This window comes from Vigna umbellata, unplaced genomic scaffold (assembly GCF_029865625.1).
Source record: "Vigna umbellata cultivar VRB3 unplaced genomic scaffold, Vumbellata_1.0 scaffold_722, whole genome shotgun sequence".
NCBI classification, from domain to species: Eukaryota; Viridiplantae; Streptophyta; class Magnoliopsida; order Fabales; family Fabaceae; genus Vigna; species Vigna umbellata.
This window is the reverse complement of record NW_028274489.1, coordinates 1-25976: the sequence shown is the minus strand read 5'-3', so window position 1 is coordinate 25976 and position 25976 is coordinate 1. Positions and strand designations below refer to the sequence as shown.

Genomic DNA, 25976 nt, shown 5'->3' with positions numbered 1-25976 from the left:
TGAGAATATCATCTATGAAGACGACTACAAACTCATTCAAATAAGGCCTGAAGATGCGGTTCATATACTCCATAAACACGGCTGGAGCGTTCGTCACTCCAAATGGCATCACCACATATTCATAATGCCCATACCGAGACCTGAACGCTGTCTTATGAATGTCATCCTCCTTAACTCTGATTTGATGATATCCGGATCTCAAATCAATCTTTGAGAATACTGTTGCCCCATACAGTTGGTCCAGCAAATCATCTATCCTCGGCAATGGGTATTTATTCTTGATGGTCAGCTTGTTTAACTGCCGGTAGTCAATACACAACCGCGAGCTGCCATCCTTCTTCTTCACCAAAAGAACGGGCGCTCCCCACGGTGATACGCTCGGCCTGATAAATTGCTTATCCATGAGTTCTTCAATCTGCTTCTTAAGTTCAACCAACTCGGCAGGCGCCATTCGGTATGGTTGAACAGAGATGGGTGCTGCCGTCGTCACCAAATCAATGGTGAATTCCACCTCACGAACAGGAGGCAGTCCCGGTATTTCTTCCGGAAAGACGTCCGGAAACTCATCCACAACCGATCGTCCATTACTGCCACCTTTGAACGATCGTCCTTTTACCCCACTTCCAAACTCCTGATCTTCATGTGTCATGATCAGGAAACAGCTGGCGCCCTCCATAATGTCCTCTTTCAGTTGGCCGAGCGTTACTGACAACACTTCCTCTTCTTCATCAGGAAGAATCAATTCCTTCCTGCCGCAATCTATAAGGATACGATTGGTAGCCAACCAATCCATCCCTAAAATCACCTCCAAACCTTGAAGAGGTAAGCAGATGAGGTTAACCTTAAACTTACGTCCTCCCACTTCTATAGGACACTTGACACACATAGAGGACGTCCTAACCTCACCAGCCGCTGGGGTAGACACCACCAGGTCAAACTGCATCTCGCTCACTTCTAAACCCAGATTTTCAACACACGCCTTTGAGATGAAGGAGTGAGTCGCCCCCAAATCATACAGTGCACAGCACGATCTACCAAACAGCAAGCATTCACCAATTATGAGATTACCTGAGCTCGCTGCCTCAGCGCTCGTTATAGCATATACGCGTCCCACTGCTTGTGCTCTACCACCTCTCGGTTGGTTGCTCCCAGCGTTAGGTGGCCTCATCACTACGCGTCCGCCCATATTGCACTCATTGTCTGAATGTCCATTTCTTCCGCAACGATTGCAGCGTTTTCCTCCCACTAACTGAGGGCATGAATTCCGATAATGTGGCCCTCCACACTGGAAACAAATAACGTTCCCCTGTCCAGACTGCCCGACAGGAACCATTGCTTGAGACCCGCTTGCATTAGAGGATTGGTTTGGACGAGCGTAAGGTGGTCTCCTCTGAACAGCACCTCCCCTGGACACTATCGGTCCCCTACTCACTTGTTGCTGCTTCTTTTGCTGTTCCGCCTCTGCCATATTTTTCTCCAATACCTTCGCTCGTTCAACCATAGCAGGAAACGACCGGATGCACAAACTTGATATCAGAACCTTCAGATCACTCCGCAGGCCGTTCTCAAATTTTCGGCACTGCCACTCTTCACTTGTGGCCATCGTGTTGAATCTGACGAGATGTTTGAATTTGTTGGTTTATTCAGAAACGGACATCCCGCCTTGAACGAGTTGCAGAAACTCCACTTCCTTGGCAAAACGAACGCTGTCAGGGAAGTATTCTTCATAAAACTTGCTCCTGAATACTTCCCAAGTGATCGGTTGTTGAGCGTCCGTCAGAATTGCCCTCGCGCTCGCCCACCAGTGGCTCGCTTCTCCAGTCAGCAAGTACTCAGTATACGCCAAGCGGTTCTCATCCGGACACCTCTTAGCATTGAATATCCTTTCCATGTCCCTTAACCACTGGTCTGCCTCGTCAGGAAGGCCCTTTCCACTGAACTTAGCCGGATGGTGTTGTAAAAAGCTCTCCAAACTCCACTCAGCAGCAGGTTGGGCAGCGTTGGAAGAGGATGCTCCAGGCGCACCTCTTGTTGTCGCTAAGATTTCCATTAGCTGCCTTTGGGTTGTTTCAGAGTTGGCACGAGAGGCCTCCAAACTCTGCATAGCGGCCTGGTTTTGCTGCATCAGAGTGGCGTTCTGCTCCAGTAACGTTGTGTTTTGTTGATGCAGTCTTTCAACCATGGTTTCCAACAACCTAGTGTTGCTGGACGTATCAGACTCGTTCAGTTGCGGAGGAGGAGGGAGCCTAGGCGCCATTAGTTCTCTGGACCAGAGAAAAACGAGCGTAAGAGTTGCTTAAGAGTTAAAACAATAACTCACCAAACATATAATAAGCACACAGCGAAAACACAGTGCACTCATAACCCACAGTGTCCTTTTTAATAGAACAAAACTGCTCTGATACCACTAATGTAACATCCCAAAATACAGTAATTACCATAATCAGAATTAATTACATTAAAACAGTAAAACAGTGCAGTCTTTACAATAATGGATCAAGGTTCCAAAGCCGAACGGCTTATATACAGAAAACACCATTTACGAAACGGAAATAAGGAAAGTCTAGAACGAACGGTTTTACAAAATATTTAACCGAACGTCAACATGAAATCTAACATTTACAATCCTATCATAACGAGCGTTTTAAGGCTCGGCTTTTACTTCCACCTCGACCAGATTCTCTTCTTCAATAACGTCTTCCAGAGTGGTCTCGCCTTCTGCTCACATCCACACGGATGATCATTGCAAGACAGGACGAACGTACATAGACAGTAGACAACACAAGGAAAAATACACAGGGTAAGCTTATATGATTTAATTCATACCATCACATATACATTTTAACATCACAATTCATACACACATGTAACTTAATATAGATCAATATATAGATATATTAGACAGACCGTCCGGACTGTATGAACCGTGTAGCTACAGGCGTCCTCGCACCCGAGTGGTGTAGTAGCCGGGATATACCTAATCAGCTGCCACTCGAGGTTAGTCCGTTCTTACGTCGCCCATGTTAACTTATGGACTAAGGACCTCCTGCCATTCCCACACATGAACTACTCCTCTCTACTTGAGAACGAGCACTCACGGAATATCAGGATGGACCAAGCCAGCATTAGCAATAGCCACAGTCATACTTTACCAATCAAATTATTCCACATATATGAGACGTTCCTCCCTGGAACGCTCGTTCAAATCCCATACTCATAGAATTACTTAATATAGTGTTCACATGGTAATATCTTATAATTTATCATCATTCTCATCTTTAACTTTAAGAGCATAAAAGTACGAACGTTCAGTCCTTTGAAGAATTTAGGACGAACGTCCAAATAAAGTACTGGATGGACGACCGTGACTCTCTGTTTGGTCAGTTAAATGAACTGAATATATTGAAGGCATAATGATACTTAGAAAATTTTCATAATAAAGAAGAACTTGGACCAGATTCAATGTACCAAGGATGGTCAATAATACTTAGAATTTTCTTTGTAGAATTATATATATATATATATAAAGAACCGATGCCAGTATTTGAACGAACGTAAGAGGATGAATACTGTAATATTTGAACGAACGCTATTTACATTCGTTAAGGAATCATAGATAAGGACGAGCGTTCAATCTAAGACCGAACACTCCATTAAAACGAACCCTTAGGTAGATGACCGAGAATCAATCATGACGAACGCTTAGAATAAGTCCGAGCGCTCTTTAGGACGAACGCTTGGTTTGTCACCAAGCGCTATTTAGGACGAACACTTGGTTTAAGACCGAGCATTGTTTAGAACGAACGTTCGGTATAAGACCGAACGTTACATATTTCAAAGTTTAAAGTATTTATATACAGCTAAGCTGAACCGAACGCTCAGACATTTAATTGGGGACGCTCGCTCTCAAGCGGAGTTCTTCCCAAATGAAAGAATTCCATTCTAAGTTATTTTCAGGGGAACCAAACGGTATAAGACCGTTCGATAACGAGCGTAATTTAACATAGGGAATTTATCAGATCCAGATTTTCAACTATTTTAAATTTAACATTTATTCATACAATTCAAACTCTATAAATTCCTATCCACATTAATTTTCATACTATATAACATTAATTCACATCATCAAATCCAACTATATACTACTCATTCATTCTTCCTACGCATCAAAATCAACATACAGTACAACCAAATCAAAAATCATGTTCATCCAGTACAACAGAGTTCGTTCATACATACAAATCAATACATATACATATATATTTCATACAATCAATCCATATCATGCTTTCATAAAATCATACAAGTACAAATTAAATATATAAGCTTCCCTTACCCGGATTGACAACCAAACTTGTCCTAGATGCAAAAGTGGCTTCGTCCAAATACGCTTATGTTCTTGACTCTTCCAAAACAAATCTAACCACAGAAAACAGAACACTCAGACTACTTACTTGCATGCAACTACAACCCTAGTTTTCCAGAAACCTAAGGACAAGCTTCTGAAGGAGACTTACCAGTTTCAGTCTTTGAAACTGTTCGGTTCAGTTGGTAGCTTGCAGTTGGGCGAACGTTCCTACGGTGCTGCAAGTTGATCGGAGAAGGATCGTGAGAATTACAGTAGAGAGAAGTTGGAAGTTCTAGAGAGAAGGTGGAGAAAATCAAGGGTTGAGTTCAGAGGTAGAAGATGAGTGCGTGTAGGTGAGAGAGAGATTTTCAAAAATCCAGTTTTTGTTAAACTCACGTTCTTTCGAACGAACGTGTCCCAAGCTGACACCTGCACACCAAATTCTGAACTGGAAGCTTCTCCCGCGACAGGTGGCGTATGTGCATGTGGTGCAAAGTGCGTTTTTAATGAGACTGAATGTGTGTCGGGTGCATTAATGAAAGCAGCATGGTGACTCATCAGTGCATTTATTGTGATTTGATAAATGATTAGTAGCGTTAAATTTACGAGGCCTTACATGATTCATTATTATAAATAATAATTATAACATTAAATTATCGAAATTAATTATGGTATATAAATATTATATAAGTTTAAATTATTTCATAATAAAAAGATTTAATCAATCTCATTAAATCATGTTCTTTAATATATATATATATATATATATATATATATAAATATATATATATATATATAAATATATATATATATATATATATATATATATATATATATATATATTAAATTGGTTGACAACATAGCAATTTCTTCACATAGTTAATCATTTCACCAAGTTACATAATAGGTTTTGTGGCAAAGAGAGAAAAGATGTAAAGTCTTAATCATATTCACCAACGCATATTTCACAGTCTTACGATAAATAAATTTCTACAAACTGAATTTTCGAAGGTTTTAGAAAAAAAAATTAACATTTTAGTGAATTTAAATAGGTTTAATATTATTTTGACCTCAATATTTATTGAAATTATTCAATAAAATCTTTTAATTTATTTTGATGAATGTAATGCTTATATTTATCAGAAAGAATCTATATTTATTATATGTTAAATTGAAGTTGGTACTATTTAAATGATAAGAATGCTAAAATATATGTCAGATTGAATAATTGAATCACATTATTATCCACTAAACAAATTACTACCGATTTAATTAAAAGAATCATAAAAAAAATTAGAAGATTACAATACACAATTTGATAATATGAACAAAACGGTATTAACGATTTAATTAATGCTTTTAATCAAATTCAACCCAAAATACAACAGAGAAAAATTGCAAATGCGGATAGATTAATGGCAGCGAAAAAAAAAAACTAGAAATGAAAACGGCGTCGTCGCGTTACCAAGGGTTATTCACAAACTCACTCGTACTGCTCTAGTTTGATTTGAGCGTGGAACTGGAATGTGGGGGCTTCTTCGAACTAGAACGTGTTTGCGATATTCAGAGGCCCTTCTTCTTCATCAACCATGGAAGAGAAGGTATGATAAAGGGTAATTTAGTCTTTTTCTACTAATGTGAGGGTGCAAGAAGCAATAGCCATTTATGTGTTTGTTTAGTTTTCAATCCATGTGATCCAATCCAAGATCACTATTGTCAATAGAGTGGGTACTCTGTACAACAGCAAGAGAGAAAAACGAAAATCAGAAAAAGTATTGTATAAATTGTTATCAGTTGTATGAATGATACAACTCTTATTATCACTTATAGACTGAACGAACATAATTATTAGAAAAAAAAGATGCATTAACTAAAGATTTAATCCTTTTTGACGTCCCTATTTGTGTAGGAATGTCTCAGATAGGTCCTCGTTTTCTAAAGTGTCCAAAATGGTCCTTAATTTTGAAAATTGATATCAATTGAGTCCTTTCCGTTAAGTTGGCTGGACGGCGTTAAAAAAATTGATGAGTGGGATACTGAGATGACGAACGAACGCTCGTCCAGCGAACGAACGCTCGTCCACCAGCGAACGAACGCTCGGCGACCACCGAACGAACCGTCGTCCAGTGTGGAACGAACGGTTGTCCAGCGGTAAGAAGTCGACGAGCGTTCGTTCGCCGGTGGACGAGCGTTCGTTCGCTGGTGGACGAGCGTTCGTTCGTCATCTCAGCATCTCACTCATCAATTTTTTTAACGCCGTCCAGCCAACTTAACGGAAAGGACTCAATTGATATAAATTTTCAAAATTAAAGACCATTTTGATACACTTTAGAAAACGAGGACCTATCTGAGACATTCCTACACAAATAGGGACGTCAAAAAGGATTAAACCTTAACTAAATTATAAAATTTAAGGTGCATACTAAACCATAAAAAGTAAATAATCACCAACATCACCAGGAAGAGGATTGTGCAGTATGCACGTTTTATCAATTAAGCCAACAGAGAGGTGTGCAAAAAGAAAATATATACAGATTAAATCAGTTTATCAGATAAAAAATTTCACCAGGTTCATTTCATGCTACTTCCAATTTTCTATAACCTTCTTAGAGTCAAAACTTTGAGAGACACAGAAGTGCAGGGTAAATATCAGTGCATTAATACATTACATCTGTTCAGAGCACAACTCCTACATGAGCTTTATACCAAAAAAAAAACGTTTTCCTGACTGTAAACACTTCCTGGAACTAGTTATATTGGCAGCATCATATATAGCATTGAGTTAGTGGGAGAAAAACTACACTATCCCTTACAATATTGTTCTTTCAACGCCTTTCTGTTTGGCTAAAATATCGATCAGTATCTAGCGGTTGGTTCCAACGGTTAGAATCACGAGAGTCAGGAACAGATCCTCCATGCATGGGTGTAAATGCTGCCATGAAGTAGATAGTGATAAATGATAAGTGAAGTATTTATGTATAAAGAGAAAAATACTGATAAAATTGAATCTAACAACCAACAGAACAAAATTTGCAACTTAAGCAGAAAATAGTTTGCTTTAGATTTTTCACACATCACATGGTCATTTCTAGCGATAGTTAAAATACGTGATTGAAAGAATAATTTCTTCGTTACCAATTGCTAGATTTAAACTTTGATGACTGAGGATTTACAGCATATATAAAAGGGTGAAATAGGTTTGTAAAACACACTGACATCACTGCTATGTACAAACATAAGAATCTATTAGATAATGGTATTCACTTAAATTGCTCCTCCAGTACAAAATTTGAAGCACAAATGATATGATTGTTTCAGAAAAAGAATTATATAGCAAACTATTTTTGGCCTCAAAAATGCTATTGAAAAATAGAATATCAAGAAAGAGATTTAAGCATGTTCATAGAGATGATTTTTCTCATATTGACCAGCTTCTCTTAAATTAAAAATAAAGGCTAAAGTGGTGAGCATCAACCAAGGAACTGGGACCTTAAAGCGCTACTAGGACTTGGTAGACCAATGACGAGGGAAAAAGTACTAAGAAAGCAAATAAATCCACATTGGTTCAAATTCACATATAGAAGAATTGAAGACTAAATTGGTCAACTACTTAATCAAACTTGAGGAATAAAGATGATGGATAGACTGATTTGCAAGACAGTCCATTTTCTATTTTTCCTTTGAAATTTTGTATGTAATTATTTCATGGCTTTTGGTATGTTTTGGGTCAGTTCTTTTTTTTTTCCCACATGCTTCATGAACCATTATAATAGTTAGTGGGGTTTTATTCTAGTGAATAATTAATTCCCACTAAATTAAATATCCAATAGGAACTAATTCCCACTATCCACCAGAATAAAAGCCCCACTGAACACTATTACATTGGAATAAACAAATAAAACTGACCCAAAACACATCAAAATCCATATGAAACTATTACATTGGAATAAATAAAAATGCAAAGCAAAAATAGAAAACGGGTCTTGTCCTGTAAATCAGTCCATCCATCATCTTTATTCCTCAAATTGAATTAAGTAGTTTGGGCTTCAAGTCTTCCATATGTGAATTTGAACCAATTCGGGCTTCATTGGCTTTTCTTAGCACTTGCCTTTGTTATTGGTCCACCAAATCCTTGTTGTGCATCAAAGTCCGTGTTCCTTGGTTGATCCTCATCAGAAGGAGAACAAAACATAAAACAACTATCAGACAAAAAGCCTAAAGCTCAATTTACAGGCTGGTAAACAGGAGTCGAGTTGTTTATGAGATACTTCTGTCTTCTACTAGATTCCGTTAAGGATTGGCACTAACTTGATTTATGGCTCATTTAGCAAAACATCCCCATTAAACTCAACCCACTGACTGAACTAGCTGAGTAACTCACATACAGAGTATACTCAGGCACACTGGCTAGTTAGTCTCTCAGCATGTTCAACATTAAAAAATCAGGAAATAGAATGGTTCTGCACCATGATGAGGTAAAAGATACCAGTGCTACTGTATAATACGTTTGCCATTTTCAAAAATTTCACAAGAATATTTCATTGAGGATTACTAGACTTCAGAATGGTGTGTCTAGAAACTAACCTTTTTCTCTCATTCTTCTCTCTCGGTCATACTCAAATTTATCCCGAAGAACGCTAACTTTCTCCAAGTTATCAGGTTGTCTGTTTCTTCCAAAAGTCTGGTCCTGAATGAGAATCCAATAATCAGAGAGACAGTATCATAAACGTATACTAAACATTTCAATCTTAATGATTACAGCTATCTCAAACAAATATATCTAAAATGGGAGATTGAGTTAGAGTCAACTAAAAGCAAAGTGAAAATCAAATGATGCAGAAGATAATTACTGTGTTTTAATATCACAGGGGAATTTGTCCCAGTTAACACAAATAAAGATGGCCTGTGTATCATTCCTCAAAAACTGGATACCAACAAGAACAATAATTTATATAATTCTTTTCCCATCATGGATTATGTTAAATAAGATCCCTCAACTCTCATGCAGGGCTTTTTGAGTTGAAATTCCAACAGTCAAAGCCTAATAATCGGCAAAACTTCAATATAGGCAAAAGAATTTATTTTTTTTATGTAATACAAATTGCAACATGCAATTTATTTCTGATGGCACTTTATTCTGCATAGCTCACTAATGGTGGAACAATATCCTTAGAATCAAAGATATATACAAAAGCAAGACAAAAAAGGCAACTTCTATACTATATTTATATCATTGTACCTTACTATAATCCATCTGAGGCTGAGGTCTTCTACTCCTGAAATGCCATATAGCAGAAAACACCAATATTAGACAGCATCTCCCCCACCCCCCACAAAATTTTGAACCAGAAAATTCAGAACCATAATAATATAGCCAACACAAAAATAGACTCTTCAGAATCTTCAAAGAATAATTGTTTGAATAAAACTGAGCAAGATGACCAGTTCAGCCCTCAACTTCATGCAAGTGACAGTACAAGAAAAATATCATTTTCCAAGACACAAGCAGTCATAGGTCTTGGCAAGAAAGGAAAAGAGGAAAGAATCAATAATGGAGGCAAACCTGTATGGGGAGAAATCCCTATCATCATCTTCAGCAGACTCATAGTTCGCATGATCCTGAGCAAGCTTTTTGGAGTAACCCTCATCCCAATAAAGCCTCTCCCAGTTTTCTCTAAGTTCATTATACAGTTCCATGTACCTTTTACACCAAGGATCATGCTCCTTTCAATACAACGCAAGCAAGTTAGACAACAATCATGATTTTGAATTTTACATTTCTTATTCATAAAAAATTCATAAACTGACAATAACTACCAAGTCAACAATGCAACAGAATTATAATATCCATCACATTTTCGCTTAAGCAAGGCAATAACCATGTAATGCAACTTCTTATTATAAAAATTCAAACTGAAAAACAAAAAAATACAAATGGGATAACAATGTCTTAGGTTTAAAAACATTGATGGTCTGTGAAAATATCACAATATCTTGTTTTAATACCTATAAAAAAAATTATTCATTTTTAGTCACTACATTTAACAGAATGAAATGATTTTTTTTTTTCATTACACAAGTTTTTAACCCTTCATAAGGAAACTAAGGGTTTGTTTGATTCAATTCTCACCTGTTGATTTTAAAAACTACTTTTCCAAAATAATGTCACACAACTTGGCAATCCATCTCTCATCCAAAATCTGTTAAGTTTTGCACGTTGCTTCCAAAAGAACAAAAACAAGTGTTCAGAAAACAAAATAATAGAATCAGCTAAGAAATATTCTCTCACTTTTGGTCTAATTTCATCGAATTTAACCTCTCCCTCGATTCCACTCCTTCTTTGTGTCTTGCACCACCCTCCACTAAATATCTAGCAACTTGTTTAGTAGCATTTGAAAAATTACAAAACAGTTTCCGGAAGTAAAACTCAAATACACTCTAAACCTACATTTTAAAACAACACTGACTTGGGCTGCAACATCAAAGGCTTCTGAAGTCTCTACAACCACAATATCTGTCCACAATTACAAAATTGCGACCAGAATTGAGACTAATATTTAAAACATTGAGTGTAAGAACTAAAAATCTTGCAAAGACCAAAACACAAAAAAAGTAGCAAAACCTCGGTCTTAATCTCTACATGGAGTAACACACTCTGCAAATATCCTAATGCTGCACAATCCTTCTCAACAAAACTATTTTATCCTAAGCAAAATATAATTATAAAATAAATAACAGAAAGTCGAGAGAAAGAGTAAAAAACTAACGGATTCCTTAAGAACGAGGCGTGTTCGGCGCATGAATTGTTCTCTGAGCTGCTTGCGGCGCTTGTTGGGGATGTTTTCTCGGGGGATCACGAAGCGCTCACGTAGCGGCACGTGATCGCCGATCTCGTGCATTTCGCCGTCCACCGCCCACCACTCCGACCGCTCCTCCGTTTTCCTCAGTGCCACCGGTGGCGACTTTGGCCGCGTTCGGGCGTACCGGAGCTGTCCAAGGAGAAACGGCGTCGTCAGTGGCCGAAGCTGAAACCGTTTCGCGAAAGAGAGCATCGAAGCAAAACCAAAAAGAGCAAAGAAGAAAAAAATAAGGTTTTATCAGTGGTTTTCTTTCTAGTGTATGTTGTTTAGTTCGGTTCAGTGCAGAAGTGGTATATAGGTTCTTATTACTTTTTGCATAATTGTTGGTTAAATTACTTCTATAATACCAATATTTATATAATTTATTTAATTTCATTTTATATTTTGTAAATTAAAATCGATTTTATTCTTTCTTGTCACTTGGAACACACAACTATTTACAAAAGATTAAATTGAGGTTAATTTAAAATGGAAGAATTTAATTAGAGCTTTTAATAATATAAATATTAAATTAAATTAATATTTTGCCTCGGATTTGTTGTGTTGAGTTCGAAAACCTTCTAACTTATATCACAGGCTTTTGAAACCAACTTTCCATTTTTGAAACCAAACTTTCATCGAAGAACTCTTTGAGCCTATCTTCTAGCTCTTAGAAACATGCAACATGAGCGAGAGCTTCTCTGCCACCACAACCACCGCTACAATCATCTCCGAGATGAGAGAAGACGAAACAACCAACAAAGTCTACAAGAGGAATCAGTCTTCGTCCAAGACCCACGTCCCAGATGGCAATCTCAATGACAGGAGAAAGAGATCGTAAAGTCAAGTCTTCAGCAAGGAAGTGAGCCATCACGAAGGAGGGTGGAGAGAAGAAAACTACAAAAGAAATGAAAAAAAAAAAGATAGAAATTAACAAGTAGTTACCTTTACCAACTTAATGGAATGGCCAAAATGAATTCTTTTAAGGAAAATGATACTTGAACAACCTCTTTTCACAACATTTAGACGCGGGACACGTGTTTAAATGTGAGTGGTCCACGTGAAAAATGAAAAACCAAATGAAATCTGACGTGGAAAAGGGGTGGGCAGGGTTTTCAAGTTGGCATTTCAAATTTCAAATTCATTTGGAAGATTGTAGAGAGAGAAGCGTGAACGTTGAGAGGGAGACTGTGACCTAGAGAGAGGCCGAGAGAGTTGGAGAAAGGGAGTTCGAGAGAGAGGTCCGACGGAGTGCTTGCCGGAGTGTCGCCGGACAACGTTGAAGGCCGTGTCGGAGCTAGTCAACCCCTCCAGCCGGTTCCGATTCACGGCCGCCGCAGCTCCGACGTTGGCCAACGAAGCGAAGACGACATCGTCTTCCGTCCGGTCCGGCCCAGCGAACTAGGGGCGCGTTCAAGGTCTCGCTTCATCCCACCTGCTTCCGTCCCTGTCCCGGAGTGCCGCCGAAGCATCGCCGGAGTGTCGCCGGAGTGTGGACTGTTCGGTGGACCAAAAAGAGGGGTTTTTCGGGTTTAGGGTCCCACCCACACCTTTTTCTTCGTCTGTGTTCCAACCGCCACACCTCGTGTTCACTCAAGGTTCGTTTTTTTTTTATTTCAGTGGAATGAAGGTTTAATACATGCATGATGTTGTTTGTGGATGGTTTTGGTTATGTATGAAATGTCTCCCAAGTGGATTTTGTTGTGTTACTGATTTGTATAGATGTTGTGAAGATTCCATCATTGGAAATGTTTGCACTGGACTCTTTTGGGCACAAAAGAAAAGAACGACAAAAGATTGACAATTTCATTGTATGTATAGTAATTGATGTTTACTTTGTAATTACAAATTTATAAGGGAAGTATGTTGTTTCCAGGCACATAATCTTGCATTGATTTTTGGACATTTGTTGAATTGTTCGGAAGACAAGAAACCATCATTGGAGGTACAACACTTGCATACTCCAATCCAACCAAACAAGTATGTTTGTAATGTTGATTTTTGTAAATATAATATTTTATTGTATAATTGATATGTTAAATATCATACTTGCTATGTTGGACTTGTTTTGTTGTAGATTTGATTGTGGAGTAATTGTTTTGAAAATTATGGAGTTGTGGGATTGACAATACAAGAATATATCAACACAGAAATAACCATCCAAAACTCTCATAAGACAGACCGTCCAGACTGTATGAATCTATGTATCTACAGGCGTTCGTGCACCCGGGTGATGTAGTAACTGGGAAACACTCAACAGCTGCCACCCGAGGTTAGCCCTATCAGTCCAAAGTACTCCTAGGGACTAGGACCTCCTGCCGTTCCCACACATGACCTACTCCCCTCTACTTGAGGACGAGCACTCACGGAACATCAGGATGAACTGCCATCAGCAGCTTTACCACAGTCATACTGTACAACTTTCCATATTCAAAGTATAGAGTCGTTCCTCCTTGGAACACTCGTTCAAAATCCACCATCATTTATTTCATCTCATAAACCGTTCATTATTTATAATATTTCACTTTATTTTCATTTTCGTATTCCATTCCAAGTTCATAAAATAACGAACGTTCAGTCTTCTTACGTGAGGAAAGAGAACGATATCCTTCGTTCCAGAACCGAATAAGTTTGACTACCAATACGCATCACTTCTGACGAACGTTATTTACCATTTGAATCAGTTGAGTGAACTGACTCTCGGAAGATTAGATCAATACTCAAAGAATAATTTAAGTACAGGACTCTAGGCCGGAATCAATGGATAAAACCACCACAAGACGATTTCAGAACCATAACGAAATAATTCTATTATAGAGACCGACTGCCAGTCTATGACCGAACGCGGTAAGAAGATTCTACTGAAGTTGAACGTACGCTATTTCCACACGTATAATATTTAAAGACGAATCCGAACGTTCGGTATAAGACCGAACACTAGTTATGACGTACGCTGGGTGTAAGACCGAGCGCTACTTATTACGAACGCTAGGTGTAAGACCGAGCGCTACAATTCTTAAAATACAAGATATATATTTTTATTACTTTATTTCGAAGATTAGGATACGATTAATCTGAGCCAAACGCTCCAAGATAGTACTTTCACATGAGGACGCTCGTCCTCGATCAGAGTTCTTCCCAAATGAAAGAATTCCATTTTGACCAGTCTACTAGAAAATCGAACGGTAGAGGACCGTTCGATAACGAACGTACATAATCATAGTAAGAAGTTCATATTCAAATTTATAACTATTTTCAACTTAAGTTTTCCATATACCAGTTCATACTTTATACTTTACATCAATTATAAATTTTCAGACTTTATAGCATCCATATCAATACTTCATACTTCAGATTAATAACTCATTTTCACATTCACATACTTCATACTCATCAACCATCATGCATCATACTCATACTGAATACATACATTCACTCGTGCAACAACATGCATTCATTTCCAGTAAGCATACAACAACATATGAATTAAATTAATAAGCTTCCCTTACCTCTAATGTGAACGTTCGTCCTAAGTTTGCAACTTGACTTGCCAACTACAATTTCCTTCTACCCGCAACGCTTACTACTCTATGAATCAACATCAAAGACAGATGGAAAAATGGTTCAGTATTTAACTTAAGAACTCATGCACCCAGAGTTGGGCGTGCATGTTCATAAGAACGAACAGTTGAAGGGAAATGGACTTACCGGTTTCAGAACTCTAAACTGTTCGGTTCAGGTGAAAGCTCAAGACGACGGGAATACTTCTACGGTGCCTGAACAATGATCGGAGCAGAGAAGAGTGAGTTGCAGTAGAGAGAAGGGAAATGTTTTCTAGAGAAAAGGAGGAGAAAAATGGAGATCAGAGTTTGGAAGGTGAAGGTGCATGCAGAAGAGTGTGGCAGGTTTTTCAGAAAATTAATTTTGTTTGCCCCACGTCCAAACGGTCGTGCATTCTTCTGCTGACACCTGCACTCCACTAACTGACTTCCGAACCTTCCATCGTGACACTTGGCGAGAATGCAGAGAGTATGGAAGTGCGTTTTTAATGCACTGCAGAAGGGTTTTTGGGTGTAATAATGAAAGTACACAGGTGGGGTATTTTACATTTTCCGAGGTCTGACACTTTACATTCTCCCCAACAACAAAAATAAATTGGGATAAGAATGTAATGGTGGAATCAACCAAAAGATTAATATTAATAAATTTTGTTTAAATTTTCACCAATTTTCTAAAATGTAATGGTGGAATCAACCAAAAGATTAAAAGTAAAATGAATTTATAATATATGAATGGATGTAAATTTTATATATTAATTTTATAAAATTAAATTAATTTAAAATTCATTTTTTTAAAATGATATTGTAAGTTTGAGATAATATTGTTAGAATTAATTAACATATTTAAGATATTATTTATTTTGGAACTTGTAATACCCGTAATTATACACCCCAAACCCCACCTGTTAAATCGCATTTAATGCGCCCAAAACCCTGTCGGATTTCATTAAAAACGCACCCAAACTTTGCACACGGACGACAGGTGTCGTTAAATGATAATCTGGAATCAGTTAGTGGAGTACAAGTGGCAGCAGGAGAATGGACGCTCGTCCTACGTGGGAAGGGAAATGATTTTTCAGAAAACCCTCTTCCCATTCCCACTCTTCTGCATGCTTCTTCTTCTTCCCCAAGATTCTAACTTTCAAATTCCTCCACCTTCTCTCTAGAAACTCTACCTTCTCTCTAATGTAACTCACCATTATCTTCTCCGATTCGTATTCAGAAACCGTAGGAGCATCCTCGGAGTTGAGAGCTTCAATCTGAACCGAATAGATCCCAGTTCTGAAACCGGTAAGTCTCTCGACTCTGGACGCTCGTTTCTGAGTTACATGCAAACCAACAGTTGGCTGCATGCAAGGGTATCAGCTAAATTCTTCTACATTTCTTTTGGTTAGATTTAGTGAAGAACTTAAGAGAATCGTTGAGGGTAGAAAACTGTTGTGGACGAGTCAAATTATTAGACGTTTCAGTCACGAATCCAGGTAAGGGAAGCTTATTAAGTTTAATTCTTGTATTGTGTTGTGATGTATGAAGTTATATGATTTTATGAAGCATGAAATCTGTATTATTTGATCTTTGGTATATGATTTTGATGATGAGATGATATATGAAAATTATGAAATGTGCTATGGTATGAGTAGTTAAATGTATGAGAGTTTATACTGGAAAATGAATTACTGTAAGAGAGATTTTGATTATGAAATTCTATGATAATGAACGTTCGTTATCGAACGGTCCTTGACCGTTCGGTATTCTTAGTAACTCTTTTGATAAATAGAATTCTTTCATTCGGAAAAGATTCCAGCTGAGGAAGAACGCCTCTTAAATTAGTCTTACGTTTGAGCGTTCGGTCAAACGTAGATATCCTGAGTGTTGTGTGAGAATCTGAGAAGCTTGAAAATACATATTCGGACACATAGTCATTTTGTTAAAAATATAACTTTACCATCTCGTCTTATATAAATCCCTCTTTCCATAATTTTAAACAGCGATGGGTCTCGACCCAGAGCGTACGTTATGTACGACGCTCGGTCTTATACCGAACGTTCGTTCTTATACTGAATCGACAAACTAGTGCAAATAGCGTTCGTCCAAAACATCAATAAATATCCCTTACCGCGTTCGGTCATTGACTGGTGGTTGGTATCGTTAATTAAATCGTACTTTGTATCATTATTTAAACACCTTACGGTGTTTCTATCCACTTGGATTCTATCTATAGTTATGTACTTAAATTATTATAAGTATCATTGAATCGTTCTAGAATCAGTTCATTTAACTGATTCAATCGGTCACAACGTCCGTCATTGGAAAAATGTTCGTTTCTTTCTGTTCAGAAACGAGGGTTATTCTGTATCGTGTTAACATTCGTTCTCATATTGAAGAGAGCTGAACGTTCGTCATTTTATGAAAGTGAAATGAAAGATGGTAATATCACTAAAGTGTAAGAGTATAAAGAATGAATGGTATTTGAGATGAATTTATGGTTGTGGAATTTGAACGAGCGTTCCAGGGAGGAACGACTCTTGGATGGAAGTTGAGATTTTCGTAATGTATGAATGTGGACAAAGCTTAGCCGACGTTCATCCTGATGTTTCGTGAGTACTCGTCCTCACGTAGAGGGAGTATGTCATGTGTGGGAACGGCAGGAGGTCCTAGTCCTTAGGGTTACTTTGGACGGAACAGACTAACCTCTCGGGTGGCAACTGAGGAGAATTTCAGTTATTACATCACCCAGGTGCACGAACGTAGTAGCTACACAAGATTCATACAGTCCGGACGGTCTATCTAGTATCAGGAATTGATTGAGAAATTGAATGAGTTAAATTATATGCTTAGGAATTATTGATCTGATTGATATGTTTATGAAATGTGTGATTTACTTGAATTAAATTCAATAAGCTTACCCTTTCGTTTTTCTTTGCGTTGTCGATCGTCATTGTACTTTCGTCTTGTCTATGCGATGATCATCCGTGTGGATGTGAGCATATGGGGAGGCGTTACTTGAGGAAACGCTGGAAGAAGAAAATTTGGAGGATGCAAACCTGGTGGAAGTTGAAGTGAAGTCCGAACAGTAGACGTTAGGTTATATGTTTAGATTAGATATTTCATTGTACTGCTTTTAGAACGACATTTATATTATTAGACCGTTCGGTATGTTTTGTAAATCGTCGGTTGGGTATGCTTAGGTCGAGCGTGGTTTTGTAATTAACTTCTTGTAAGGCCGTTCGGCCTGAACCTTAGCTTTCGTTAATTAAGACTGATTTGGTTATCATTAAATGTAATTAATTCTACTATATGGTGTTTACTGTATTTTTGAGATGTTACAGAACTTGAAGTTTCAATCAATTTTATCTATAAAATATGTATAAAAGAATTGAGAGAAAAATATATTTAAATTAATATTAACTTTAATAAATATAAAACTAATGTACCAAAACAAACCCTAAACAAAGACTGGGAGAGTTTCCTTCCTACTTATAACACTAATGTTTGGGAAATTAATAGTCACTATTATACACTGTTGATAATTTATCTAGTTATGTTTTAATCTGTATTTATTATTTTTATTATAATCATTTAAAACATACACAATATAAACATTAAATTTAAGTTTAATTTAATTTTATCTTGTCTTTAATTTTACATTAATATATATAAATATTTAATGTAAAATTAAATGTGAATAAATAATCACATAATGAATAGAAAGATGGTTTTCTATTATGATATAGGTTTAATCCTTTTCGACATCCCTATTTATGTACGAATGTCTTAATTGGGTCCTCGTTTTTTAAAGTGTATCAAAATGGTCCTTAATTTTGAAAATTGATATCAATTGAGTCCTTTCCGTTAAGTTGGCTGGACGGCGTTAAAAAAATTGATGAGTGGATGCAAAGATGACGAACGAACGCTCGTCCACCAGCGAACGAACGCTCGTCCACCAGCGAACGAACGCTCGTCCACCAGCGAACGAACGCTCGTCCACCAGCGAACGAACGCTCGTCCACTAGAGAACAAACGCTCGTCGACCTCTTACTACTGGACGACCGTTCGTTCCACACTGGACGACCGTTCGTTCGGTGGTCGACGAGCGTTCGTTCGCTGGTGGACGAGCGTTCGTTCGTCATCTCAGCATCCACTCATCAATTTTTTTAACGCCGTCCAGCCAACTTAACGGAAAGGACTCAATTGATATCAATTTTCAAAATTAAGGACCATTTTGATACACTTTAGAAAACGAGGACCCAATTGAGATATTCGTACATAAATAGGGATGTCGAAAAGGATTAAACCTATGATATACTTCATGATGTATCATTTAGAAACTGAGATTAAATATAACTTAAATATATTTTTCTTTTTTATCTCCAATATATTTTCAAAATTACGCACAGCTTCCATTTAACAAAATTACGCACCGCTTCCAGGAACTCCGCACCAGCAATAGTCGGTAACGTATAGCCCATGCACTGCCCGCACAGGATTGTTCACTGCCACGTGTCCCGTCTCTGTCCGTGCCTTTATTACTTATTTATGACCCTCATCATCACGTCCTGTGCATTCTTCCATAAGATTGTGGACCGGACTCTTCGAACTATTATAAAAACGACATGATAATTTGATAACATCTTTTTTATAATATTTTAATAGGTTTAAACCCTCCCTTGGTCCTCAAGTTTGTATGAAAATCTCATTTGGGTCCTCAAGTTTTTTTCTGTCTCAATTGGGTCATATTTTTTGTAAAAGTGAGCACATTGTACCATAACCGTTAAGTGGTGTGAGACGGCGTTAAATTGGTGTGAGCTGGTGCACAGAGAATGTGGTGATGTGTTTAGGGTTTCTTACGTGGACTGTTTTGTTTAAAAAAATAGTGCTGATGTGGCATAAGTACCCTTTATTCATATTAGGTATATCAGAATTAGGGATTTGAAAATTGGAATTGGGGATTTAATTTCGTTGTTGCGAGACGAAGCGGAGGACGAACAAGAACTCGAATCTTGAACAAGACGAAGAGGCCAGCTAATAGTTGACGCGACTAAGGTAAGATACTTCGTTTCGTCTTTGGTTTTCTGTTTCAGTGCATAAGTGTGATTTGTGGTCTTCGACAATTGGGTTTTTGTCTTGGTCTGTATGAATTTTTATAATGCTTTGTGGTCCCCATTTTGCATGTTCAATTGTTACATTGTAGTTTACACATTGTGGTCCCGAATTTTGTTTCTTGAATTATTTATCAGTTGTAGTGGTCCCCTGTCTATGAGTGTTTCGTTAGTGGGGATGTTACTTTGTTCTCTGTCCCCCTGTCTTTGTCGGTGTGAGTGTTTTTAGTTAGTGAGTGAGTGTTTCCGTAGTTGTAGCACTGTAATATTCGAAACAGTTGTTAACCCCCATAATGTACAGGTTATAAAGGAAGTTGTTGATATGGATGAGGAACGTATTAGGTGGTGGTCCACCATTCTGGAAATTTTGTGAGTGATGATAATGGGAACTTAAAATTTGAAGGAGAGAGAGCAGAATGGTCTTGTGATCCAGACTTGTTTAGCTATTTTGGCATAGTAGCGTCAGTCAAAGAATTAGGTCATATGGACATCAAAGAGTTATGGTACGGTTTAGGAGGTCAGTCTGTGCACCCAGATAGGTTAGAATTTTAACTGATGATAGGGATGCCATGCACATGTTGAACATTGCTAGGTTAAATGATGAATTCATCTGTATGTGGTTCATAATATGATGGAACCAGAAAATAGAAATGATTGATTGGGTTGGTGGTCAAGTTGATGATGAGGTGATGTTGCAAGACAAGTGGAGGAGGTTGAGGTTGAGGTTGTTCGTGATGGTCAACTTAGAACAGAAATGGTGGAGGGTGAGGGTGAGGGGGATACCCATGAGGGTGATGGTGAGGTCCATACTGAAGTTGTAATAGAAATGGTGGAGGGTGAGGGGGATACCCATGAGGGTGATGGTGAGGTCCATACTGAAGTTGGAACAGAAATGGTGGAGGGTGAGGGGGATGCCCAGGATGGTGATGGTCTGGATCATACTGCAGTAGGAAGAAAAATGGTTGAGGGTGAGGATGATGCCCATGAGGGTGAAGGTGATGGGTATGAGGGTGATGGTGAGGATCATAGTGATGTTGGTAAAAATGGTTGAGGGTGAGGGTGAGGGTGAGGGTGATGGTCAGGATCATAGTGATGGTGGTACAAAAATGGGTGAGGGTGAGGGTGATGGTGAGGATCATAGTGATGCCCATGAGGGTGAAGGTGATGGGTATGAGGGTGAAGGTGAGGATCATAGTGATGCCTATGAGGGTGATGGTGAGGATGTTGAGATCCATCATGTAGAGGAAGCTGAGGTACATGATGTAGATGATTTTGAGCTAGAGGATTATGAAGAGGATGATGATGTAGAAGACAGTGAGGGTGATGCACATCAGGCAGAGTCTGAGGACGAAGATGTAGATAGAAGTGAAGGAAGTCTAATTGATGTCAGCGTGCATTGTGACATTGGGACTTCTAAAGGAAATGTGGGAGAACAAGCTTCCAGTGCCTTACTTGAGTCTGAACGGTCAACAGATAATGAATTTATTCATGATATGTGTGGGTTGTCTGACAATGAGTGGTTATCAGAGGAGTTGTTTAGTGGATCAGATAGTGAGGACAATCATGTGAGGACTAAGATAAGGTTTCCCACTTTTAGTATGCCTAAAACTTTGGTGGGTTATAAATGGGAAGTAGGAACCTATTTTGCTGAGAAAAATGAATTCACAGATGCCATAAGGACTTATGCACTAAGTAATGGGAGAAGTTTAAAATTTATTAAGAATGACAAGAAAAGGATTTCTGTCAAGTGCTTGGGTGGAAGTGGAAATTGTAAATGGTATGCGTATTGTTCCTTTAGGACTGATGTCAGTCATGGCAACTGAGAAAGTGTTTGATAACCACAACTGTAGTAGAGATTTCAATGTTAAGTTGATGACTTTAAAGTGGTTGAGTCAAAGGATGGAGAAAACTGTGAGAGAAAAATCCTACAATGAGGTCAGGGACATTAGGGACAAAGTTACTAGGAAATGGAATGTAGGAATTTCAAGAAATATGGCGTTTAGGGCAAGAGCAATGGCAAGAGATAAGGTTGAAGGATCATTCAAAGATCAATATAGAAGACTTCACGATTATGGTCATGAGCTGCTGAAAACAAATCCAGGAACAACAGTACAAATTAAAGTTGATAACAGTAATGGTGAGGTCATATTCCAAAGATTTTATGCATGCTTGAAGGCATGCAAGGATAGCTTCATTTGTTGTAGACCTATTATTGGCTTGGATGGATGCTTTCTGAAAAGCAAGTATGGAGGGGAGTTACTAACAGCAGTGGGAAGAGATGGAAACGACCAAATGATGCCCATAGCATATGCTATTGTTGAGGTAGAAAACAAAGACTCCTGGACTTGGTTCTTGGAGCACCTTATTGAGGACCTTGGTGGGGCAGCTGTATGTGCAGGATGCACATTTATTTCAGACCAACAAAAGGTCAGTGAATGTTCAATATGTTGTACATATAACTGAATATCTTCATTAAACAAATGTTAATTACAATATGTTGAATATGTCAGGGTCTTTTGCCAGCAATCCAGGATCTTCTACCTGGTGTAGAACAAAGATTTTGTGTTAGGCATTTATATTCAAACTTCAGAAAAAAATTTCCTGGAAAAAACCTTAAACGTCTGATGTGGCGGGCAGCAACAGCAACACACCCACAACAATGGGAGACTGAAATGAGGAATATTAGAGACATAAATTTAGACGCATTTAAATATCTGCTTGCCATCCCACCTAGGTATGCATTAAGTCTTCTAATTATTAACTCTTAAATATTTCAATATTTGCTTGCCATGACACATACTTGACTAGTTATATTCACTTATCCCAGGTTTTGGTCAAGATCTAGATTCACCTCTAGATCACAATGTGACACTCTTGTCAACAACATGTGTGAGGGCTTTAATAGTGTGCTAGTTGATAGTAGGTCTAAGCCTATTATTAGCATGTTAGAAGACATAAGGGTTTACATAATGAAGAGATGGGCTGCCAACAGGACAAAGATCACATCATATCAAGGTTCAATCTGCCCCAAGGTTTTTAACAGATTTCAGAAGGAGTCCTGGTTAACTAGATATTGGTTACCAAGGTAACTTTTATGATGTGTGTTTCCATTCATGTTAACTTTCTTTCCATTTATAGTGATCCATCTAATTGTGTTTTGAATTGTGTATTACATATAGGTGGTCAAGAGAAAAATTATTTGAAGTGAAACATCTTTCAGAATTTGGTCAGCAATTTGTTGTGAATATTGACAACATGGACTGCACATGTAGAAAATGGGCAATTACTGGCATTCCGTGTACTCATGCCATCACTGCAATGAAATTTTTGAATATAAATGCAGAAGAATACATTGGCCACTGGTTTAGGAAGTCTACTTATGAAGAGACTTACAACACAATAATTAACCCTATCAATGGACAACATGTCTGGGATGTTACACCCTATGCAGATATATTACCACCAAAGAAGAGGACAATGCCAGGAAGGCCCAAGAAGAAACGAAGACTAGAGGAGTGGGAGTTGAAGAAGAATAACAGTGAATTAAGAAAGGGTGGGCAGAGGAAAACATGTGCCATCTGCAAAGAACTTGGACACAACAGAAAAGGCTGTCCACAAAGACCTCCAACAGTAGAGGTTCCTACAGCCCAATCTTCTCAAGTCACCCAACCTCCAGCAACTATGCCTTTATCTGATGAATGATGTAATCAATGATCTAATGTACTGAACACAGTGTGTACTGATCCTAAATTTATATTTTGTAGCAAATGTTTGCTCTATCATTTTGAACACAGTCTGTGCAAATGTATTGTTATGATGTATTTTGGATATGTAAGACAATGTTGTTATCATTTTGAACAGCTTCTGTTATCATCTAAGACAATGTTTGTGGTTATCAGAAAGTGATCACTGCCCAATTTTGTTATCACTCATCAACTTATTTCATTACTTTCATTTCTCATTACTATTAGTCATTGCTTTATCATTATTCCACTTAAAGTAACAATACAATTAAATGAAATTAAATGACACACATTATCACTGTAATAACTCACCAACATTAATAAAACACACATTACATATAAGCCAAGTTTCAAGTCTGATAACATTAAAAAACACATTACATATAACCCAAGTTTGAAATCTGATGACAGATGACACAGCATCAACCAACTTTCACCAACATTGCTAATACAATTACATTCAAAACAAATATGACAAAGATCATCCCCACCAACAATTTAAACCACTTATCTAACTTAACTAAACTTTTCTCTATACAACCCAGTCTGATCTTTGGACAATATGTTCCTTCCATTTGCAACACACTGTCTTCCATGCTCATCACACCCACTTCTTCAGTTCTTTCACTATCAGTCCTTTCTTCTACATTCAGCCATTTTCCTTCATTTCCTTCGTCAATGCACCACTTGAAGAAGTTGCAACCAACCAATTCTCCACTCCCACCCTGTTCAACACCAACACACACACCTTCGTCAAAACCCAAATAAATAGACATAGATTTATTGTGATATGAAACTGACCTTGAAGTTAGGGCAACCCCAGAATTTTTTCCCCTTGTTCTTAGGGGTTCTCGCAGTACGAAACACTGCACTGTGACCACAGAGGCATCTTGGGTTTCCATCGAAGCTCCTAACACTGCCACTACTGCGTTGCATGGCCGAACCCAAACATTGGCAAGAGGAAGATGAACGAGACATCCTTACCACCTCCTCAACAGTGCTTGCCCAAGACGTAAGACACCAGCTCTGGTTCACCAACACGAAACACGATCCTCTCCAACAGGAGAATATACTTTGGATGAGATGGATGCCTTAAGGCGTGTTCACTTTAAGGTATTTACTGTTGTTGATGATTTGCAACGATGGATTTGAAATGAATTTTATGTTCGTTTCTATGAATTTGCGGGCGATGAAAGGAGGAGATTTGCGGGATGAAGTAAATTTTCAATCCTTCCTGTCCAGCGCAGATTTGCAAGGAATTGTCACAAAATTTCAATTTTACCCTTTATGTAATGTATTTGATTGAAATGGATTTTTAGCTTGAACATGAATATTAATAATAATAATAATAATAATAATAAATTATAATAATAAATAATAATAATAATAATAATATATTATTATTATTAACTTTCATTTTTTATTCTTTATAAATATTTTAACAATTAAATATAATATTAATAAGTATCATTTTATATCATTTTAATAATTAGGGGTATTTTGGTAATCTTTAATTTTTATCAATTAAACAAATTTTTTTATTTGTCACATCAATCAAATCCTACACTAATTCTCACAAACTTTACCTCTAAATCCACTCTCAATTACCTCCAAATCTACTCAAATAAACACAAAAAAATTCTTCTCAAATCCCCTCAATCCACTCAATCACTCTCCCCCAATCACTCCCAAGTGAACACACCCTAAATGTTAGGGCTTCGTAGCCTACGTGGATAAAACACAACAAACAGTCAATTTTAATGCACAATGCCACGTCCGTAAATGGAAAAATTCAACTCACACCAATTTAACGCCGTCTCACACCACTTAACTGTTATGGTACAATGTGCTCACTTTTACAAAAAATATGACCCAATTGAGACAGAAAAAAACTTGAGGACCCAAATGAGATTTTCATACAAATGAGGACCAAGGGAGGGTTTAAACCATTTTAATATTATTTATATGATATTAGGTAATTTGTTCAAAATTATATCATAATTAATAATAATAATAATTATAAATATTAATATAAATTAATCATAAAATGACATATAAATAATATTAAATTATAATAAAAAATTATTATTAAAATATTATTATTTTATAAAAATTAACAACAGAATAAATTCAGTTTTCTAATAATACACTTTTACCTTGACACAGATGTAAAGATAAAATGATAATAAAAATATAAATTTAATATTTTTCTAAAAAGAAAAAGTAATTAAAATAATATTAAATGAATTAAAAAATTTAAGTGTATCAAAAGATTTTTTTTCTTAATATTCATTTTAAAGATTATAATAATAATAAAATATACAAAAAAAAAAATCAAATTTTACACCCTTATTTATTTCTTTTAATTTTAAAAAATTATTATGACA

General features: G+C 37.3%; 3 protein-coding genes across 4 annotated transcripts; 1 reads left to right on the top strand and 2 right to left on the bottom strand.

Moving 5' to 3' along the window:
• Nucleotides 1-5670: 5670 nt before the first annotated feature.
• Nucleotides 5671-11488, bottom strand: LOC124823393 (uncharacterized). Of its 2 annotated transcripts, XM_088102778.1 has the most exons (6): nucleotides 11116-11488; nucleotides 9912-10072; nucleotides 9588-9624; nucleotides 8933-9035; nucleotides 7162-7280; nucleotides 5671-6081 (listed from the first exon to the last, which is right to left on the bottom strand). In XM_088102778.1, the coding sequence occupies exons 1-5, from the start codon at nucleotides 11398-11400 to the stop codon at nucleotides 7174-7176; spliced, it is 693 nt and encodes a 230-aa protein (XP_087958904.1). In that variant the 5' UTR covers nucleotides 11401-11488; the 3' UTR covers nucleotides 5671-6081; nucleotides 7162-7173. The 2 variants fall into 2 exon arrangements, with proteins under 2 accessions (XP_087958904.1, XP_087958903.1); XM_088102777.1 differs by lacking the exon at nucleotides 5671-6081 and having other exon boundaries at nucleotides 6985-7280; nucleotides 11116-11487.
• A 10257-nt stretch (nucleotides 11489-21745) lies between these two features.
• LOC148190592 (uncharacterized) lies at nucleotides 21746-23638 on the top strand. Its single transcript, XM_088102776.1, has 4 exons — nucleotides 21746-22273; nucleotides 22357-22580; nucleotides 22674-22931; nucleotides 23026-23638. Exons 1-4 carry the CDS (start codon nucleotides 21746-21748, stop codon nucleotides 23546-23548), a joined length of 1533 nt encoding a protein of 510 aa, XP_087958902.1. The 3' UTR covers nucleotides 23549-23638.
• Nucleotides 23639-24011: 373 nt separating this feature from the next.
• LOC148190591 (uncharacterized) lies at nucleotides 24012-24604 on the bottom strand. The gene is made up of 2 exons (XM_088102780.1): nucleotides 24391-24604; nucleotides 24012-24314 (listed from the first exon to the last, which is right to left on the bottom strand). The coding sequence occupies exons 1-2, from the start codon at nucleotides 24565-24567 to the stop codon at nucleotides 24012-24014; spliced, it is 480 nt and encodes a 159-aa protein (XP_087958906.1). The 5' UTR covers nucleotides 24568-24604.
• Nucleotides 24605-25976: the final 1372 nt, after the last annotated feature.

Coding starts and splice junctions, on each gene's coding strand:
- LOC148190591 (XM_088102780.1), bottom strand. CDS start 24,567: ATGTCTCGTTCATCTTCCTCTTGCCAATGTTTGGGTTCGGCCATGCAA. Junction 24,315..24,390: donor GGGGTTGCCCTAACTTCAAG/GTCAGTTTCATA, acceptor GGTGTTGAACAG/GGTGGGAGTGGAGAATTGGT.
- LOC124823393 (XM_088102778.1), bottom strand. CDS start 11,400: ATGCTCTCTTTCGCGAAACGGTTTCAGCTTCGGCCACTGACGACGCCG. Junction 10,073..11,115: donor GCCTCGTTCTTAAGGAATCC/GTTAGTTTTTTA, acceptor TTGTATTGAAAG/GAGCATGATCCTTGGTGTAA. Junction 7,281..8,932: donor GAGAAGAATGAGAGAAAAAG/GTTAGTTTCTAG, acceptor ACTTCATGGCAG/CATTTACACCCATGCATGGA.
- LOC148190592 (XM_088102776.1), top strand. CDS start 21,746: ATGGAGAAAACTGTGAGAGAAAAATCCTACAATGAGGTCAGGGACATT. Junction 22,274..22,356: donor TTATTTCAGACCAACAAAAG/GTCAGTGAATGT, acceptor TGAATATGTCAG/GGTCTTTTGCCAGCAATCCA. Junction 22,932..23,025: donor ACTAGATATTGGTTACCAAG/GTAACTTTTATG, acceptor TATTACATATAG/GTGGTCAAGAGAAAAATTAT.